Here is a 14,468-nt window from a genome sequence, read left to right as displayed (position 1 = left end):
TATAAAACTGCACTCACTGTACCTAAGACTACTTTTTTTTAAGCAAAGAGTCATATGACACCAAATATTGAATTTGTTTCATTTATTATGGCTTACTGCTGTTTATAGTTTTTTTTTATGTTGAAACATTTCATTTCATTTAGTCAGGAGGCAGATCACGAAAAAGTGATTTTCGCTAAACATTCAGGGTAGAAGCAGGAAACATAGCTTAAAATCTTCACCTTGGGGCACTGATTAAGAATACTGCTGTTTCCATCTCGAAATTTTGCGATTTTCGGTTTTAGCGGGGTTTTCTTGCCAGGCGCTCGCTCCTGCAGCATGGAAATGAGGCTGAACTTCAAATATCACAAAAATCAGAATTTTTGGTTAAAACGTAGAAAAAAACAAGTAAATAAGTGCATAAAAATATTAACATGCAATAGTCACTTTATTCGCTTCTTGAAATTATTCTTTATGGTGGTCACGTGACTAAAAAGTCTGTGTCACGTGATGGGATAGAGTCAATTATAATAGATTAAATAGACACATCATTATTTATTAAAAAGAAAGGTCTCAATTATACAGATAAACCATAACGGTGATATCTTGCTATGCTATTGGTACCAGAATGCCGTCCTCGTTCAAACATGAAAACGAGGCTCAATAACCTGACATCATTATCAAACAGCACAAACTGCCAAATAAGGGCAAAAACATGTGAGTACGCTCTTTTTCAATTCACTTCTTGCTTAAAAACTAATTTAGCTATCAAACAAATGTTACTAATCTTGCTCCTCTTCCTCTTCGGACGAGACATTCTGGGTGTTTCTGCAAAAATCTCCTCATTTGCATGCCTTCGAACAAAGAAGTGACAATCGAACACAAGTGCATCTTCGATTTGCACAGCAACTGCCTTGATGTGTGCAACCACAATACGCTATCTCCAAACACGATGTGGAAATTTCTTCCTGACTAATCAACTTGGGCTTTAGAATCTCTTCTTCGTTAAGGAACCATCCATTGCCGTCTGGACTCGGGACCAAAGGATAAGGTTGAAGAGCTCTTTTCCATATAAGGACTTGGTGATTGACTTGCTTTATATGGAGATACAAAGCATCTTGTGTTGGAGGAAGGGAATCAAGGCTTCGTTTTGTTTTGCGAAATATCTAGGCTCTCGCCTTGTTGATTTGAACTCCTTCCATGCCTTTGTTATAGAGCTGACAGACAAATGCCTCAGCATCAGCAAGCACGCTAGCATCAGGGGGGCTTTCATCACCAAGGCGCTCTAGCAGCTTTGGACAACGGCCGTCGAAGGATTTCCACGCAATTTGTTTACCGATACCAAAAAATTGGCTTGTCATATCATATATAAGCCTTTCTTGTATGAACTCCTTGACAATCTTTTTTCCGATTTCTCCGGCACACAGAAGATCCTGCTTGATTTCTGTGCTTGCCACATCTCTGGTTGTGACAGCGACTAGGTTTTCCATCAAGCGGAAGACATCATACTTTGTGAAATGTGTTACAAGCTTTAAGACATCTTCTTCATCTTGTCGCATTCTTGCTTTGCCAAGATCTTTATGACTGTGACCATCGTGCTTCTCGACAACACCAAGCATTGCTTTTGTATCCTTAGATAACTTGGCTCTTTCACTGTATGTGAGACACCAACGATCTCTGGCAGAGTCGGAGCGAGTGATGCCGACAAGCCCTCCAGCAACTTTGCCACATCTGTTGACATGCTCTAGGGCTTGATCATCGGAAATCTGGCTGAAAGTGTTGTCGGTTTCTTTTGTTTCAAAGTCCCCTCTTGAGAAGCCATTGTGCACTTCTGGTGCTGTCTGGGGAAGCATCTGCATATCTGTTAAAAATGCAAGACCCCACCTTGTGTAGTTAAAATGATCAAACGCAGCAAACCATGGAAGCATCTCAGAAAAGGATGTCAAGTAAAGATTCCAATCTCCTTCCCTTAAAGCTCTGGTAAACCTTAGCAGAATGGACACTAAGTGCATGTACTGCCTCCAGAAACGGAAAGTAGAATCATCGTTATGAGTTTCATCAAATTGCTGGACGATTTCACGAACTTGACCAACTTCATCAATTAGCTGAGAGTAAAGTCACTCTGAGATCAGAGATCAGACTGGTCACACCTTGTTGGAAAATCATTCACCAGCTTGGCTGAGAGCTCTTCCAGCGTTCTGTCTTCACCTGTTAAAATAATCAATTATTGATTAGTGATAAATAAACATGAAAAAGATAATGACTGTTTTTATGATCTTTGGTTTCAAATAACTTTAGCCCTCATCCTACCATGCTATTTTACACCTTAATCTTTACCATGTGGGGTCCGTTTGGACCCCAATACTTTTCTTTAAAATTAAAGCTTATAAAGACAAAATCACCAGATAAGTTTTGTTCAGAACATCTTGTATTAATAACAGCAATACACTAAAGGGCCCAAGGCATAAAGAACACACTTAACCTTCATTCTACCAGCCAATTTTACATACGCAAACTACCAGGCGGGGTCCGTATGGACCCCAGGAGGGAATACCTTGAAATCAATGCAGTAAGAACCAATTCAATGCAGCAAACAGACATAACTTTATTGAAGAACAAAATCCACTATGGCTGAATATCAATGATGTATTATAAATGCAATAACATTGCAATAATATTGCAATAACTAGCACACGTAGCAAATTATAGTGCCACAAAAAAATTGGCATTATATACATGATTTTTGCAGCTCATGCAGCTGTAAAACATTCTGGATTACAACTTAGGTCTTTTCTTACAGAATTTAAAACAAAAAAGTAATTGTAAAATTATTTAGGGCTTTTGTTTTGCAGCCTGTGCTTATTGCAGCAGTGGGGTCCACACGGACCCCAAGAAGGAATGCCTTGGTAGTTTCATTATGGAACATAAAAGAAATAAAAGAAGTTAACTTTCAGTGTGCTATTCAATTATAAAATGAAAGACAGATAAACTTTACTCTGGGGTCCGGTTGGACCCCAGTAACAAATTAATTATATCTTCACAATGCAAAAAGCTGATCTTCCAGTGCTTTAGTGTTTTAATTAAGACATAAATTCCGACAAATTCATAAAACGGTGAGGCAGTATGTCACATATTTTTAAAATGGCAAACAAACATATAGGTGCGGGGTCCAGATGGACCCCACTTGGTAGGATGAAGGTTAAGTGAAGTACCTGTCCCTTTTTCCTGTGCCCACTTGATCAGCATAGGCCAGAGGATCCTCCAAAGAGCTTCATAGCTTAGTTTATGAGCACGGACTACGCGATTCCAATTCTTTCCCTTCAATATGTTTGAAGCCGTTGTCTCTCCATAGACCTCGCTTTCTGCCCACATGTCGGCCATCCCAGATGATTCCAAATACTTTCCAATGACCTTAGTGAAAGTCATTTGGGTGTGGAACCCTCCGAGAATGAGTATCACATCCTTGAGCTCAGCTGTCCTCACCCACTGAAGCATCTTAGCTTTATTGTATAAGCCTTCATCCATAGTGATAACCGTGTATTTGCTATTTCTGATTCTTGTCATTGCCTTACATCTCTGTACTATGGTCCACAGAGTCTCAAACTCGTGCGCGGGGGCATTCAAGATGGGAAGGGGGCCAACTATTGTCGCCTGCGATGTATCACTGGACAAAACCTGATTAAAACCAGACCAGCCAGGTATCTCCTGAATTCCAGGTTGTTGTCGAACTAAGCGACTGAGAATCCAAGCAAGTTCTTTCTTATGTGGCTCATCGATTAATTCTTTGTCAGGTTGAAACCATTCCTCCACAACCGGATGCTCTAATTATGGTTCTGGCTTTTTGTTTTCAAGATTGATCTCGTTAAGTTCATGCAGCTCTGTTGGTACCTGTAAATCCAAGCGTCTGTCTGATTTTGGAATCACTTCGATATTCATTGGCTGTTCCCCTTCTTTCTTTCGACGAAACGCAGCAGCTTCTGATCACGTGACTAAAACCTTTTTTTAAAAGATAAATATTATCTTAGTTGTACACAAAAAAGAAATGAACTCAATTCCCGGCATTTTTATAGCATATTTGTTTGTCTTTCCTGTATTTTAAATTCCAGCCTCGTTTCCATGCAGGACAAGCGTGCGCCTGGTAAGAAAACCCCGTTAAAACCCAAAATCGCAAAATTTCGAGATGGAAACAGCAATATTCTTAATCAGTGCCCCAAGACGAAGATTTTAAGCTGCGTTTCCTGCTTCTACCCCGAACGTTTAGCGAAAATGAAAAATAAGCATCTTTTCGCGATCTGCCTTCTGACTAATTATTTTTAAGCCAAGACAGCATTTCTTTACATGTGCCTAAGACGTTTGCACAGTACTGTATATTTTTATCGAAGTGAACATTTTTTTAAATTTTGCATTTGCACTGAAATTTAAACCTAAATCTAGACGCATCAGATTATCACATTCTGAAACAGACCACAAAGCTGATATCGAAACAAGCATCCTGTTCTTATCCTGTAGTTATTTAGTTATTGCCCCCAATGCATTTAGTGTGTTTTATCTATTGATATTCATGTTATGATGTCTTTCTGCTCTTTTAACCTCCATTACACTCCATAAGTCTGAACAATAGCGTATGAATATGAGTCACATTTGGTAGTAGTGTTTGTGGTGCAGAGAATGAGATTGCTGATGCCACAGTTCGCCACTGTTGAACCCTTTTCTGGTTGTCCTGACTGCTGTGGGGATTAGAGACTCTGATGTAATAGATATTATGCATGTGTATTTTTTTCTCTTTGGCCTTTTCAAAATGCTTACTGTGGTGGGAAGAAGATCAGAGAGAGAAAGAAAACAACAACAACAGATTTGTTTCTTGTGTGCTTGCACAAAACATCTCTTGGCCAAGAAATGGTCAAAAATTTACATATGCCTAATATTACACAAACTTGGACAAGTTGTTGTGAATGTCCAGATGGAAGAATTATTATTAAAAAAGACCTTTTGGGAGTGATCCAACCTGGACAAAACTGGAATGTTTTTAAATCTCATCCCAGAGGATGAGACACCAAATAACTTTTACTTGACAAGATGGATAAGTGTACCAAATTCTAGGGCTCTAGAATATTCTTCTACAGAGATTCTGGTCCATATTTGGTTCAGGTTAGGACATACAGCACATACAGATTCTTATGTGGTAGTTTTATTCAATTTTGAACATCAGTGGAAAGGTAACAATTTCCTGCTTGCGCTACATGTGTTTGACGTGGGAGTCAGCTTGCGCAAGCCAACCCTCAGTCTTTAGGCCTGGGGGCCTGTTCACAGTGGTTCATCAAGCTGAAACGACTGAGGTGACCACCTAGGCTGTACCCCTATGGACAATTTAGAGTAGCCAGTTAGTCTAACCGAATGTCTTTGGACTGTGGGGGAAACTGGAGCACCCAGAGGAAACCCACACAGACACGGGGAGAACATGCAAACTCCACACAGAAAGGCTCCCATTGGCCATAAGGTTCAAACCCAGAATCTTCTTGCTGTGAGGCGACAGTGCTAACCACTGCACCACCATACTGCCCACAGATTCTTCAAATTTAGGAAAATGACTATCCACAAAGGTTATCAGGTTAGTTGTATTGTGATTTGATGACTATTATGTTTCTATGCAGTAAAACAGTTGGGAGAACGTGACATCAGCTTGGCCATTGTGGTAGAGAGGTTAGTTCCTGGTTGGTCTGCTTTGGTTACTACCCGAGACCTCATTCCACCCTCATTCTGACATGAGGATGAACCCAAAAATAAATAATAGCTTGGTCCAGAAGGCTAAGATGGAATTTTTAAATGAGTATCTTGTGCCTGTCTGGTCACCAGTATTGTTGGGTGAGTGTTGCTTGGATTACTATACTGTATGTTGCTGGGTACTGGGTGGCACCATATTACGGTGCCATAGTACCAAGGTACTATTTGTTAAATAGTCACAAAAAAAGCAAAGGGATTTGGATGCTGACTTCACATGTAATCTGTAGGTGAGAATGGTGGATGTTGGAGATCTTACTGAGTCTCATTTGGTTGATCTGACCAGTAAAAGGGTCAGAGATTATGATGTGCTGGAAATGATCTAAACTGTACAAAAATCATTTATTCATTCATATTCAGCACCTGATTTATCCTTGTCAAGCTAAGCTACCCTTGTTGCCAACCCAGGCTGCCAGTTAATTACTGTAAAACTTGCAGTAAAATATTTTAGTGTATGCTGTGAGGGTTTTTTTTTTTGGTACATTCATTTGGAGGGATGGCTTTTCATGAATAATTATTTTGCCCCCTGTCCCTTCCCTCTGTCTGTCCCTCTCTGTTGAGTTACATGTCAATCCTGAGACACCAGTGATGCTGACCTCTTCTGCTCCTCGGACTCGCCTGATCCATCCTGATGCCCTACGTCTTGCTGGAGTCTCATCCCACTGCTCCTGTGGAGGATGGCCCCATATGGACAGTTGCACAGAGATGGCTCTGGACCCTTACAGTAATACATCTATGTCTGAAGACTACAGTTGACATGCTAACTTTAAGACTACAGTTGTCATGAACAGTTTTGCGCTCAAGTTTCCATCAATGAACAGTTGATAACTTCAACAAAACAGACTTCATCTTAAAACTATAATGATGTCTCTGGTTACACAGTTATACTTTGCGACTATAGAGGACACAGTTATAGAAGCAAGTTATTTATAATCACACTATCTGTTATTACCCAGATGAGGATGGGTTCCCTTTTGAGTCTGGTTCCTCTCAAGGTTTCTTCCTGGTGTCATCTGAGGGAATTTTCCTTGCCACTGTCGCCACAGGCTTGGTCATTGGGGGAAAATTAGGGATAAAATTAGCTCATGTTTAAAGTCTTTAATTTTCTGTAAAGCTGCTTTGTGACAATGTCTGTTGTTAAAAGTGCTATACAGATAAACTTGACTTGACTTGACTATTTATTGTTTCCCTGCTTTGTTTCTTCCATCATTGCTTTCCATATAGACGTATATACACTTACTCAAGGAGGATAAGCTTTGAATAATTCATAGATTCCTTTGTATTTAATCATCCTAGCAGAATAACAAGAATTTCTTCAGCTTAATATACAATGCAAGCCAAACTTATGTTATACCACTGTTAATGCCACAGTTTTCCCAGACATTTTCAGGATTGCATTATTCCACATTTTTACAGAGTTGCATTGTACAGAGCTAAACAGACACTGGTATAATTATGTACAGTTGTGGTCAGAAGTTTACATACAGTGACATGAATGTCATCTTGGATACGAATGTCATGGCAATATTTGGGTTTTCAGTAATTTCTTTGAACTGTTCTTTTTCTGTGGCAGAATGTACAGCATATATCTTTAATTTAAAAAAAACCCACTAGAATTTGGTGAACAAGTTTTAATTTTTTTGGGTTTTCTGAAATCAACACAGGGTCAAAATTATACATACAAGGTCAAAAATTTACATACGCTCACTTAGATTATTAATTCAGAGGTGCTGAAACTTCCCAAATGTCTCTTATCTTGCCAAGGCTGAGGTCTCTTAACTTCCTGTTAGTGATTATGATTGATGACAGCTGGTAGCTTCTCTGTGCCTTCATAAAAATAGTTTGTTTACAGCACTCATTGGATTGACCAACACACAGTAAAATGGGGAAGTCCAAGGAGCTCAGTGCAGATCTGAGAAAGAGAATCGCAGATATACACAACTCCAGAATGTCTCTTGGAGCCATTTCTAAACAACTGCAAATTCCAAGATCAGTTCAAACAATTGTATCCAAGTCATTGTGAGGTGTAGTCACTTTGCCAAGCCACTTTGCTTCAAGAAAACCCAAACTGTCAACCTCAGCTGAAAGGAAATTGGTTTGGATGGTCAGGAACAACCTGGGAACCACCATGGCACAGCCCTGCCATGAACTGGAAGCTGATGGATCACTGTCTACAGTTCAGATCACCATGGACTAAGAGGCTGCTATCCACAAAATAACCCCCTGCTCCAAAATTGACACCTTCAAGCTTAACTAAAGTTTGAAGCTGACCACACGGACAAAGAAAAAGCCTTCTGGAGGATAGCTGTATGGTCAGATGAGACAAAGATTGAGTTGTTTGGCCACAATGACCACCACGTACAGAGGGACACTGTACCAGCTGGTGGTGGTGGTAGAATCATCATGCTCTGGGGCTGTTTTACAGCCAATGGAACCGGTTCATTGCACAAAGTGGATGGAATAATGAAGAAGGAGGACTACCTCAGAATTCTTCAGCATAAACCATCAGAAACTTGAACATGATTTGGGACTTGGGAGTTACAACAGGACATTGAACCCAAACACTCATCAGAACTGGTTGTGGAGGATAAAGCAGGTAAACATTAAGCTAAAAACAAGTCCTCACTTCAACCCTGTTGAAAATATATGGACCATGCTTTTCAGTCAAGTCCATGCCAAGAAAGATTTTTTTTTATTTGAACTCTACCAATTCTACCATGAAGAGTCATGATCTATCCAACCAGAATTCTGCCAGAAGCTTGTTCATGGTAAACGAAAATGTTTGGTCAAGGTGAAGCTTGCAAAGAGACATTTACCCAAATATTAGGTGTACTGTGTGTATATTTTTGACCCTATATGTATAATTTTGACCCTGTGTTGATTTCAGAAAACCCAAAGAAAATTAAAACTTGTGCATCAAATTCGAGTGTTTTTTTTAATTAAAGATGTATGCTGTACATTCTGCCACAGAAAAAGAACAGCTCAAAGAAATTACTGAAAGCCCAAATATTGCCATGACATTCATATCCAAGATAACATTCATGTCACTGTATGTAAACTTTTGACCACAACTGTACATGGAACATCTTGCATCCCAATAAATAGCTTGTGTATCATTTCATTTCTTATTTATAGGAGTATATTTTAAATATCATGACTCTATTATCTAATGTATACAGTATACATATTCAAATCAATGCATCTAAAACATCCAGTAACATAGGACCATGTTTATTAGTGATATTTGAAGTGTTTTACTCCAAATCATTAATATCCAGATCATTTAAGATATTTTCCTCATCTTCCTCCATTAGACAGGTCCGAGCAAAAGCTCCGGTCACAACATATGGGTCACAGTTGGCGGCAGGCCGGCGATCCTCCAAATAGCCACGCTTAGCCTGGCCAACCTGCAGGGGGATACGGATGCTGACTCCACGATTAGCTACTGCAGCTGAGAACTCATGAATGTTGGAGGTCTCGTTAAAGCCTGTGAGTCTCCTCTTGTTGTCCTGACCACCATGAGGATCTGAGACTCTGATGTGCTGGACATGACGTGCACGTAATTTTTCTATGAACTTCTCAATATGCCTAAAATAGTGGAAAGAAACACAAGGACATGCATAATGACATACCTCTTTGTGTTTGCATTTCAGTGTAAAAAAAATGTACTCACTCAAGCCCTCCTTCTGCTCTAGTGGCCTCAGTGCTGAAATTAGTGTGGCAGCCAGCTCCATTCCAGTTCCCTGGGATGGGTTTTGGGTCCAGAGTGGCGATGACACCAAAGTCTTCACATATCCTGTGCAATAGGAAGCGCGCCATCCACAGATGATCTCCTACTTCAATTCCTTCACATGGACCCACCTGGAACTCCCACTGTATAGAGACAAGTAAAAATGTTCAGCACTGTGTATCTTTGAACCTTCCACATGTTCAAAAGGCTGTATTGAGATTTGGCCCAAAGTTTTATTGATATTTCTGTGAGAAAGAGCATATTCAGAAATGCGAATTTGTGCTACACATGTGCTTGAGTTGATTTTCTGGGCTATTCATTCAGATTTTTCTTGAAACCTGGTTTTTCAACAGCATTGAGGCTACCACCTTTAAATACAAGAACTTACTTTTAAACCCCAAATAAATCAAGGATAAGAAACATGACTAAAGAAGGAAATGTTTTTCTTTTATGAAAAATAAAAAATAGCCTCAATGAGGCTGTAGCTCATACTGGCCACTGTTGCTGTTTGTGAGTTTGAAATCCGATCAATCCTGTGGGAGGAGTAGCGATTTTTGTGAAATTGCATAGGACCCCTGTGTAGCCGCATCCATAACAAGTGGCACCATCTGGTGAGCAATTCTTGCTGGAATATGTCTTTAGAGTCTTCCGGGTTGAGCTTCAGTGAAAACATCCTAGCAGTTTATGAACGGTAGTGTTTGGTCTGACGAGTCACCCAAAATTTTCAGACACCCATAAAATGTTAAATATGACAGGCAGTAACACCATCTTGACAACTTTTATACATACCAATGTGGGGAACATTCCATATGAGTTTTATCAAAAGCTGATCACTCCTGTAGGAGGAGTAGCGATTTTCGTGAAATTGCACGTGACCCCTCTGTAGCCTCATCCATGGTAGGTGGCACCACCTAGTGAACAACTCTTGTTGGAATATGTCTTTAGAGTCTTCTGGATGAGTTTCAGTGAAAACGTTCCAGCAGTTTACGAAGAGTAGCGTTTAATGTGATGAGTCACCCAAAAATTTCAGACGTAAATATATCAGGTGGCGCCACCATCTTGACATCTTTTATGCACACCCACCTGGGGAACATTGTATGTGAGTTTGATCGAAATCCAGTCAATCCTGTAGGAGGAGTAGCAATTTTTGTAAATTGTGGACGGACGACGATGACAAATGACGCGTGGCCTACGGCCGGATGAGCTAAAAAGTGCAAATAATACGATGATATATAAATGAGAAGCTGGTAAACATTGAAATAAACTCTAAATCTAATAATATATTGATAATTTATTTCTGCATGAATGATCCTAATTATAATTATCACATGAATAAGTGCAAATTTGGTTTAACTGAACAATATTTTACAATTTAACAAGTCTTCACCATCATTATTCAATAGCTTATCAAAATAGCACTTGACCCAGCACATTATTTTGAAAGTCAGACTCACGTGTAACTGAGACACACCTCACTTTTATACAAACTCAACTTTCTCAACTCAACTCAACTTTATTTATATAGCACTTTAAAACAACCATAGTTGAAAACAAGGTGCTGTACATAAAAGACATAAAACAATTAAAAGCAATGAAATAAATAAAAACAGACAGTCAAACAGTTGTTTCATTGTTTTTAAAAGCAATTAGAAACAATAAAACAATAAATAAAAGCAAACCATAAAAACACTAAAACAAAAGCAGAGTCTCATGCAGAGTTAAAAGCCAAGGAGTAAAAATGGGTTTTAAGACTAGTTTTAAAAATGGACAGTGAGGAAGCTTGCCTAATGTGCAATGGTAGCTCGTTCCATAATTTTGGAGCAGCAATGGAGAAAGCTCTGTCCCCTCTGAGCTTCCGTTTGGACCTCGGTACCTCCAGGAGCAGCAAGTCAGCTGACCTGAGGCACCGAGCAGGAGCGTAGGGTTGAAGGAGCTCAGAGAGGTAAGGGGGGGGGGGCGAGACCATTTAAAGACTTAAAAACAAATAAAAGAATCTTAAAATGGACTCTAAAATGCACAGGCAGCCAGTGGAGGGAGGCCAGGATGGGAGTTATGTGCTCCCTCTTACGTGCTCCAGTTAGGAGGTGAGTGGCTGCATTTTGCACCAGCTGGAGACGTGCGAGGGAGGACTGGCTAATTCCAAAATAAAGTGCATTACAGTAATCCAGCCGAGATGTTATGAAGGCGTGGATTACTGTCTCAAAGTGTGTTTGTGCAAGGAAAGGCTTCACCTTTGCCAGCTGCCTAATTTGAAAGAAGCTACACTTCACTACGGAACTAATTTGCCGATCCAATTTAAAATCACTGTCCATCTTAAAACCCAAGTTTGTGACTTGGGTTTTAAGATGGACAGTGGCTTTACATAATCTGCCAAAGGGCAGACAGTGGCTTTACATAGTCTGCCAAAGGGCCCAAATCAACGGGCAAGGGTTCACAAGAGCCGCTGGGGCCAAACACCATCACTTCTGTTTTATTTTCATTAAAATTTAAAAAGTTCAAGGCCATCCAGGCCTTGATGTCTTCGAGACATGACAGAAGTGGTGTGAGGGAGAAAGCATTTTTTTTTCTTCAGTGGCACATATATCTGACTATCGTCTGCGTAACAATGAACGGAGATGCCATGCTTTCTCAGGAACAAACTCTGCCCCATGTGTGCAACTCATGTAAATTCTGAATAGTGCTTACATCTGTAGTTATGTCTGAAGCCTGAATATCAACGTGTGCAATTGTGGTATTAAATCCCCACCTCAACACTGAATACGACCCACAATGAATGGAATGAACGGAATTTGGAAATTACCTGAGAGGGCTTCACCTCCGCATTGACACCACAAATTTTGATGCCTGCATAAATGCACGCTTTATAGTGACACTCTACAATGTCTCTGCCATAGGCCTTATCTGCACCCACACCACAATAATATGGACCTGATAAAGAGATAAGGGAAAAAAAACATGAAAAGACTTCTGCATGTAATATTTATATAGACAGAAACATTTGGCACAGGTTCTGATTCAAAAGCTACAGTATACTTTGTGTCTAAGCTTTTCCAGCTTTACCTATAACACAATAAAACGTGTGAACAGCTGTTAGGATAATGAGGACAAGCACAATGTTTTGGTATTTCATCATAAAATGTCCAAGCATTTTATCTAAATCAGCACTCTAACATCAACTTAATTTTTCACCCTGTGGTTTGGGGTAACCGTTTGTTGGCCAGGCGTAAGGATGTCCATCTATACCCAGCAGAGTATACTCCTGCTCCATCCCAAACCATGGATGGAAGTCCTTCACCTTCTCCATAATCTTCTTACAGACATGTCGATGATTAGTGTCTACACATGAATATAAATCAAAATACATTTTTTAAAAATCAATAATAAAACCAACCATTAATCAAATGGGATAACTTTGACTATACCTGCAGGTTTGCGGTTGTACTTGAGCACCTCACAGAGCACCAGTTTGTTGGGGTCCAGAGTGAAAGGGTCTCTGAACATACACACTGGAACAAGAATCATGTCGCTGTCAGTAATCCCAGCCTGGTATGTACTAGAGCCGTCAAAGGTCCACTCTGGAATATCTATCACAATATTCAGCAGTGTAAAATATTAATTCCTTACCATAGCATAAGTACTTATCAAATAGCAAATAATACACTGGTTGAAGTATAGCTTCTTGTGTTGAAGTAAAGTCCTTCTTGAAGGTTTCAACAAATACGTTGTAAATGTAACAATAGGTCTTTGGTATTTGATTTGATGGGGAATTTTTAAATGTAAATGTAAAGTTCAGGGTTTCTTCCATTAATTTTTGTTGTAAGAATGTACTTGAACAAAAACTCAATCACAATTACAATGTACAAATTTCCAAAATAAATACATTCACCCCTGTCTCAGAGACAACTTGTCTCATCTCATCTCCTCTAGCCGCTTTATCCTTCTACAGGGTCGCAGGCAAGCTGGAGCCTATCCCAGCTGACTACGGGCGAAAGGCGGGGTACACCCTGGACAAGTCGCCAGGTCATCACAGGGCTGACACATAGACACAGACAACCATTCACACTCACATTCACACCTATGGTCAATTTAGAGTCACCAGTTAACCTAACCTGCATGTCTTTGGACTGTGGGGGAAACCGGAGCACCCGGAGGAAACCCACGCGGACACGGGGAGAACATGCAAACTCCACACAGAAAGGCCCTCGCCGGCCACGGGGCTCGAACCCAGGACCTTCTTGCTGTGAGGCGACAGCGCTAACCACTACACCACCGTGCCACCCAGAGACAACTTGTATACATGGAAAAGCTAAGCCACCATATCTTTCAAAGGTTAAAAAGAGATATCAATAGGGTGTTGTCTTTGGTGTCATATTATTTGCTGTTAAAAATGCTGTTAAAACTTTTGTGGAACCGAACATAACAAGAAGTGAGGCTGGGGCTGATTTCTTTCTAGCCCAGACTGTAGAATCATGCAGCTGGAAATCCAGTCATGAGTATAATGAATGCAAAAGAGGTGGGTTATTTACTCTATCATTCTATTTTCCACAAAAAAAAGTCCTCGGATTGAATCGCTTGACTAAACACACATTGTCCAACTGATAGAACAGTAAGTTTAGTCTTTTTTTGTTGTTAGGGTCCAGAAAATAATTCTCAGTGAGAGCATAATTTCAGACTATGTTCTTGTGATACCCTTAATGCTTCCGGGTTCCGACTCCAAGGTTCGGGTTTTGGTCCGAAGGCCCTCCCCAGATCCATCGATCCAAACATAGGTGACCTGACAGAGACCTCCCTGAGGAAGGCTGAGGTAGTAGGAGCGCAGCACCTTATTTAACTGAGAGCTAACAGACAAGGAGGATGACATGGCAGCACCGGTGACAGTTGTAGTAAACTGAAAATGAGGAAAGCACAGAGATTCTGTAAAAACAAAATGCTTGAAACACTAAGCAAGGAAAGTAGCGCCATTTAATTTGGCAAATTCTTT

General features: G+C 40.1%; 1 protein-coding gene across 1 annotated transcript; it reads right to left on the bottom strand.

Moving 5' to 3' along the window:
- Positions 1-9,011: 9,011 nt before the first annotated feature.
- LOC132894869 (glutamine synthetase-like) lies at positions 9,012-14,357 on the bottom strand. Its single transcript, XM_060934992.1, has 6 exons — positions 14,177-14,357; positions 12,910-13,071; positions 12,677-12,823; positions 12,288-12,415; positions 9,431-9,630; positions 9,012-9,345 (listed from the first exon to the last, which is right to left on the bottom strand). Exons 1-6 carry the CDS (start codon positions 14,346-14,348, stop codon positions 9,012-9,014), a joined length of 1,143 nt encoding a protein of 380 aa, XP_060790975.1. The 5' UTR covers positions 14,349-14,357.
- Between the last annotated feature and the right edge of the window lie 111 nt (positions 14,358-14,468).

The sequence above is a fragment of the Neoarius graeffei genome, chromosome 12 (assembly GCF_027579695.1).
Source record: "Neoarius graeffei isolate fNeoGra1 chromosome 12, fNeoGra1.pri, whole genome shotgun sequence".
NCBI lineage: Eukaryota > Metazoa > Chordata > Actinopteri > Siluriformes > Ariidae > Neoarius > Neoarius graeffei.
Note: the sequence above shows the minus strand (reverse complement) of the source record. Positions and strands in the feature narration are given on the sequence as shown.

Coding starts and splice junctions, on each gene's coding strand:
- LOC132894869 (XM_060934992.1), bottom strand. CDS start 14,348: ATGTCATCCTCCTTGTCTGTTAGCTCTCAGTTAAATAAGGTGCTGCGC. Junction 13,072..14,176: donor GGAACCCGGAAGCATTAAGG/GTATCACAAGAA, acceptor ATATTGTGATAG/ATATTCCAGAGTGGACCTTT. Junction 12,824..12,909: donor GTACAACCGCAAACCTGCAG/GTATAGTCAAAG, acceptor ATTCATGTGTAG/ACACTAATCATCGACATGTC.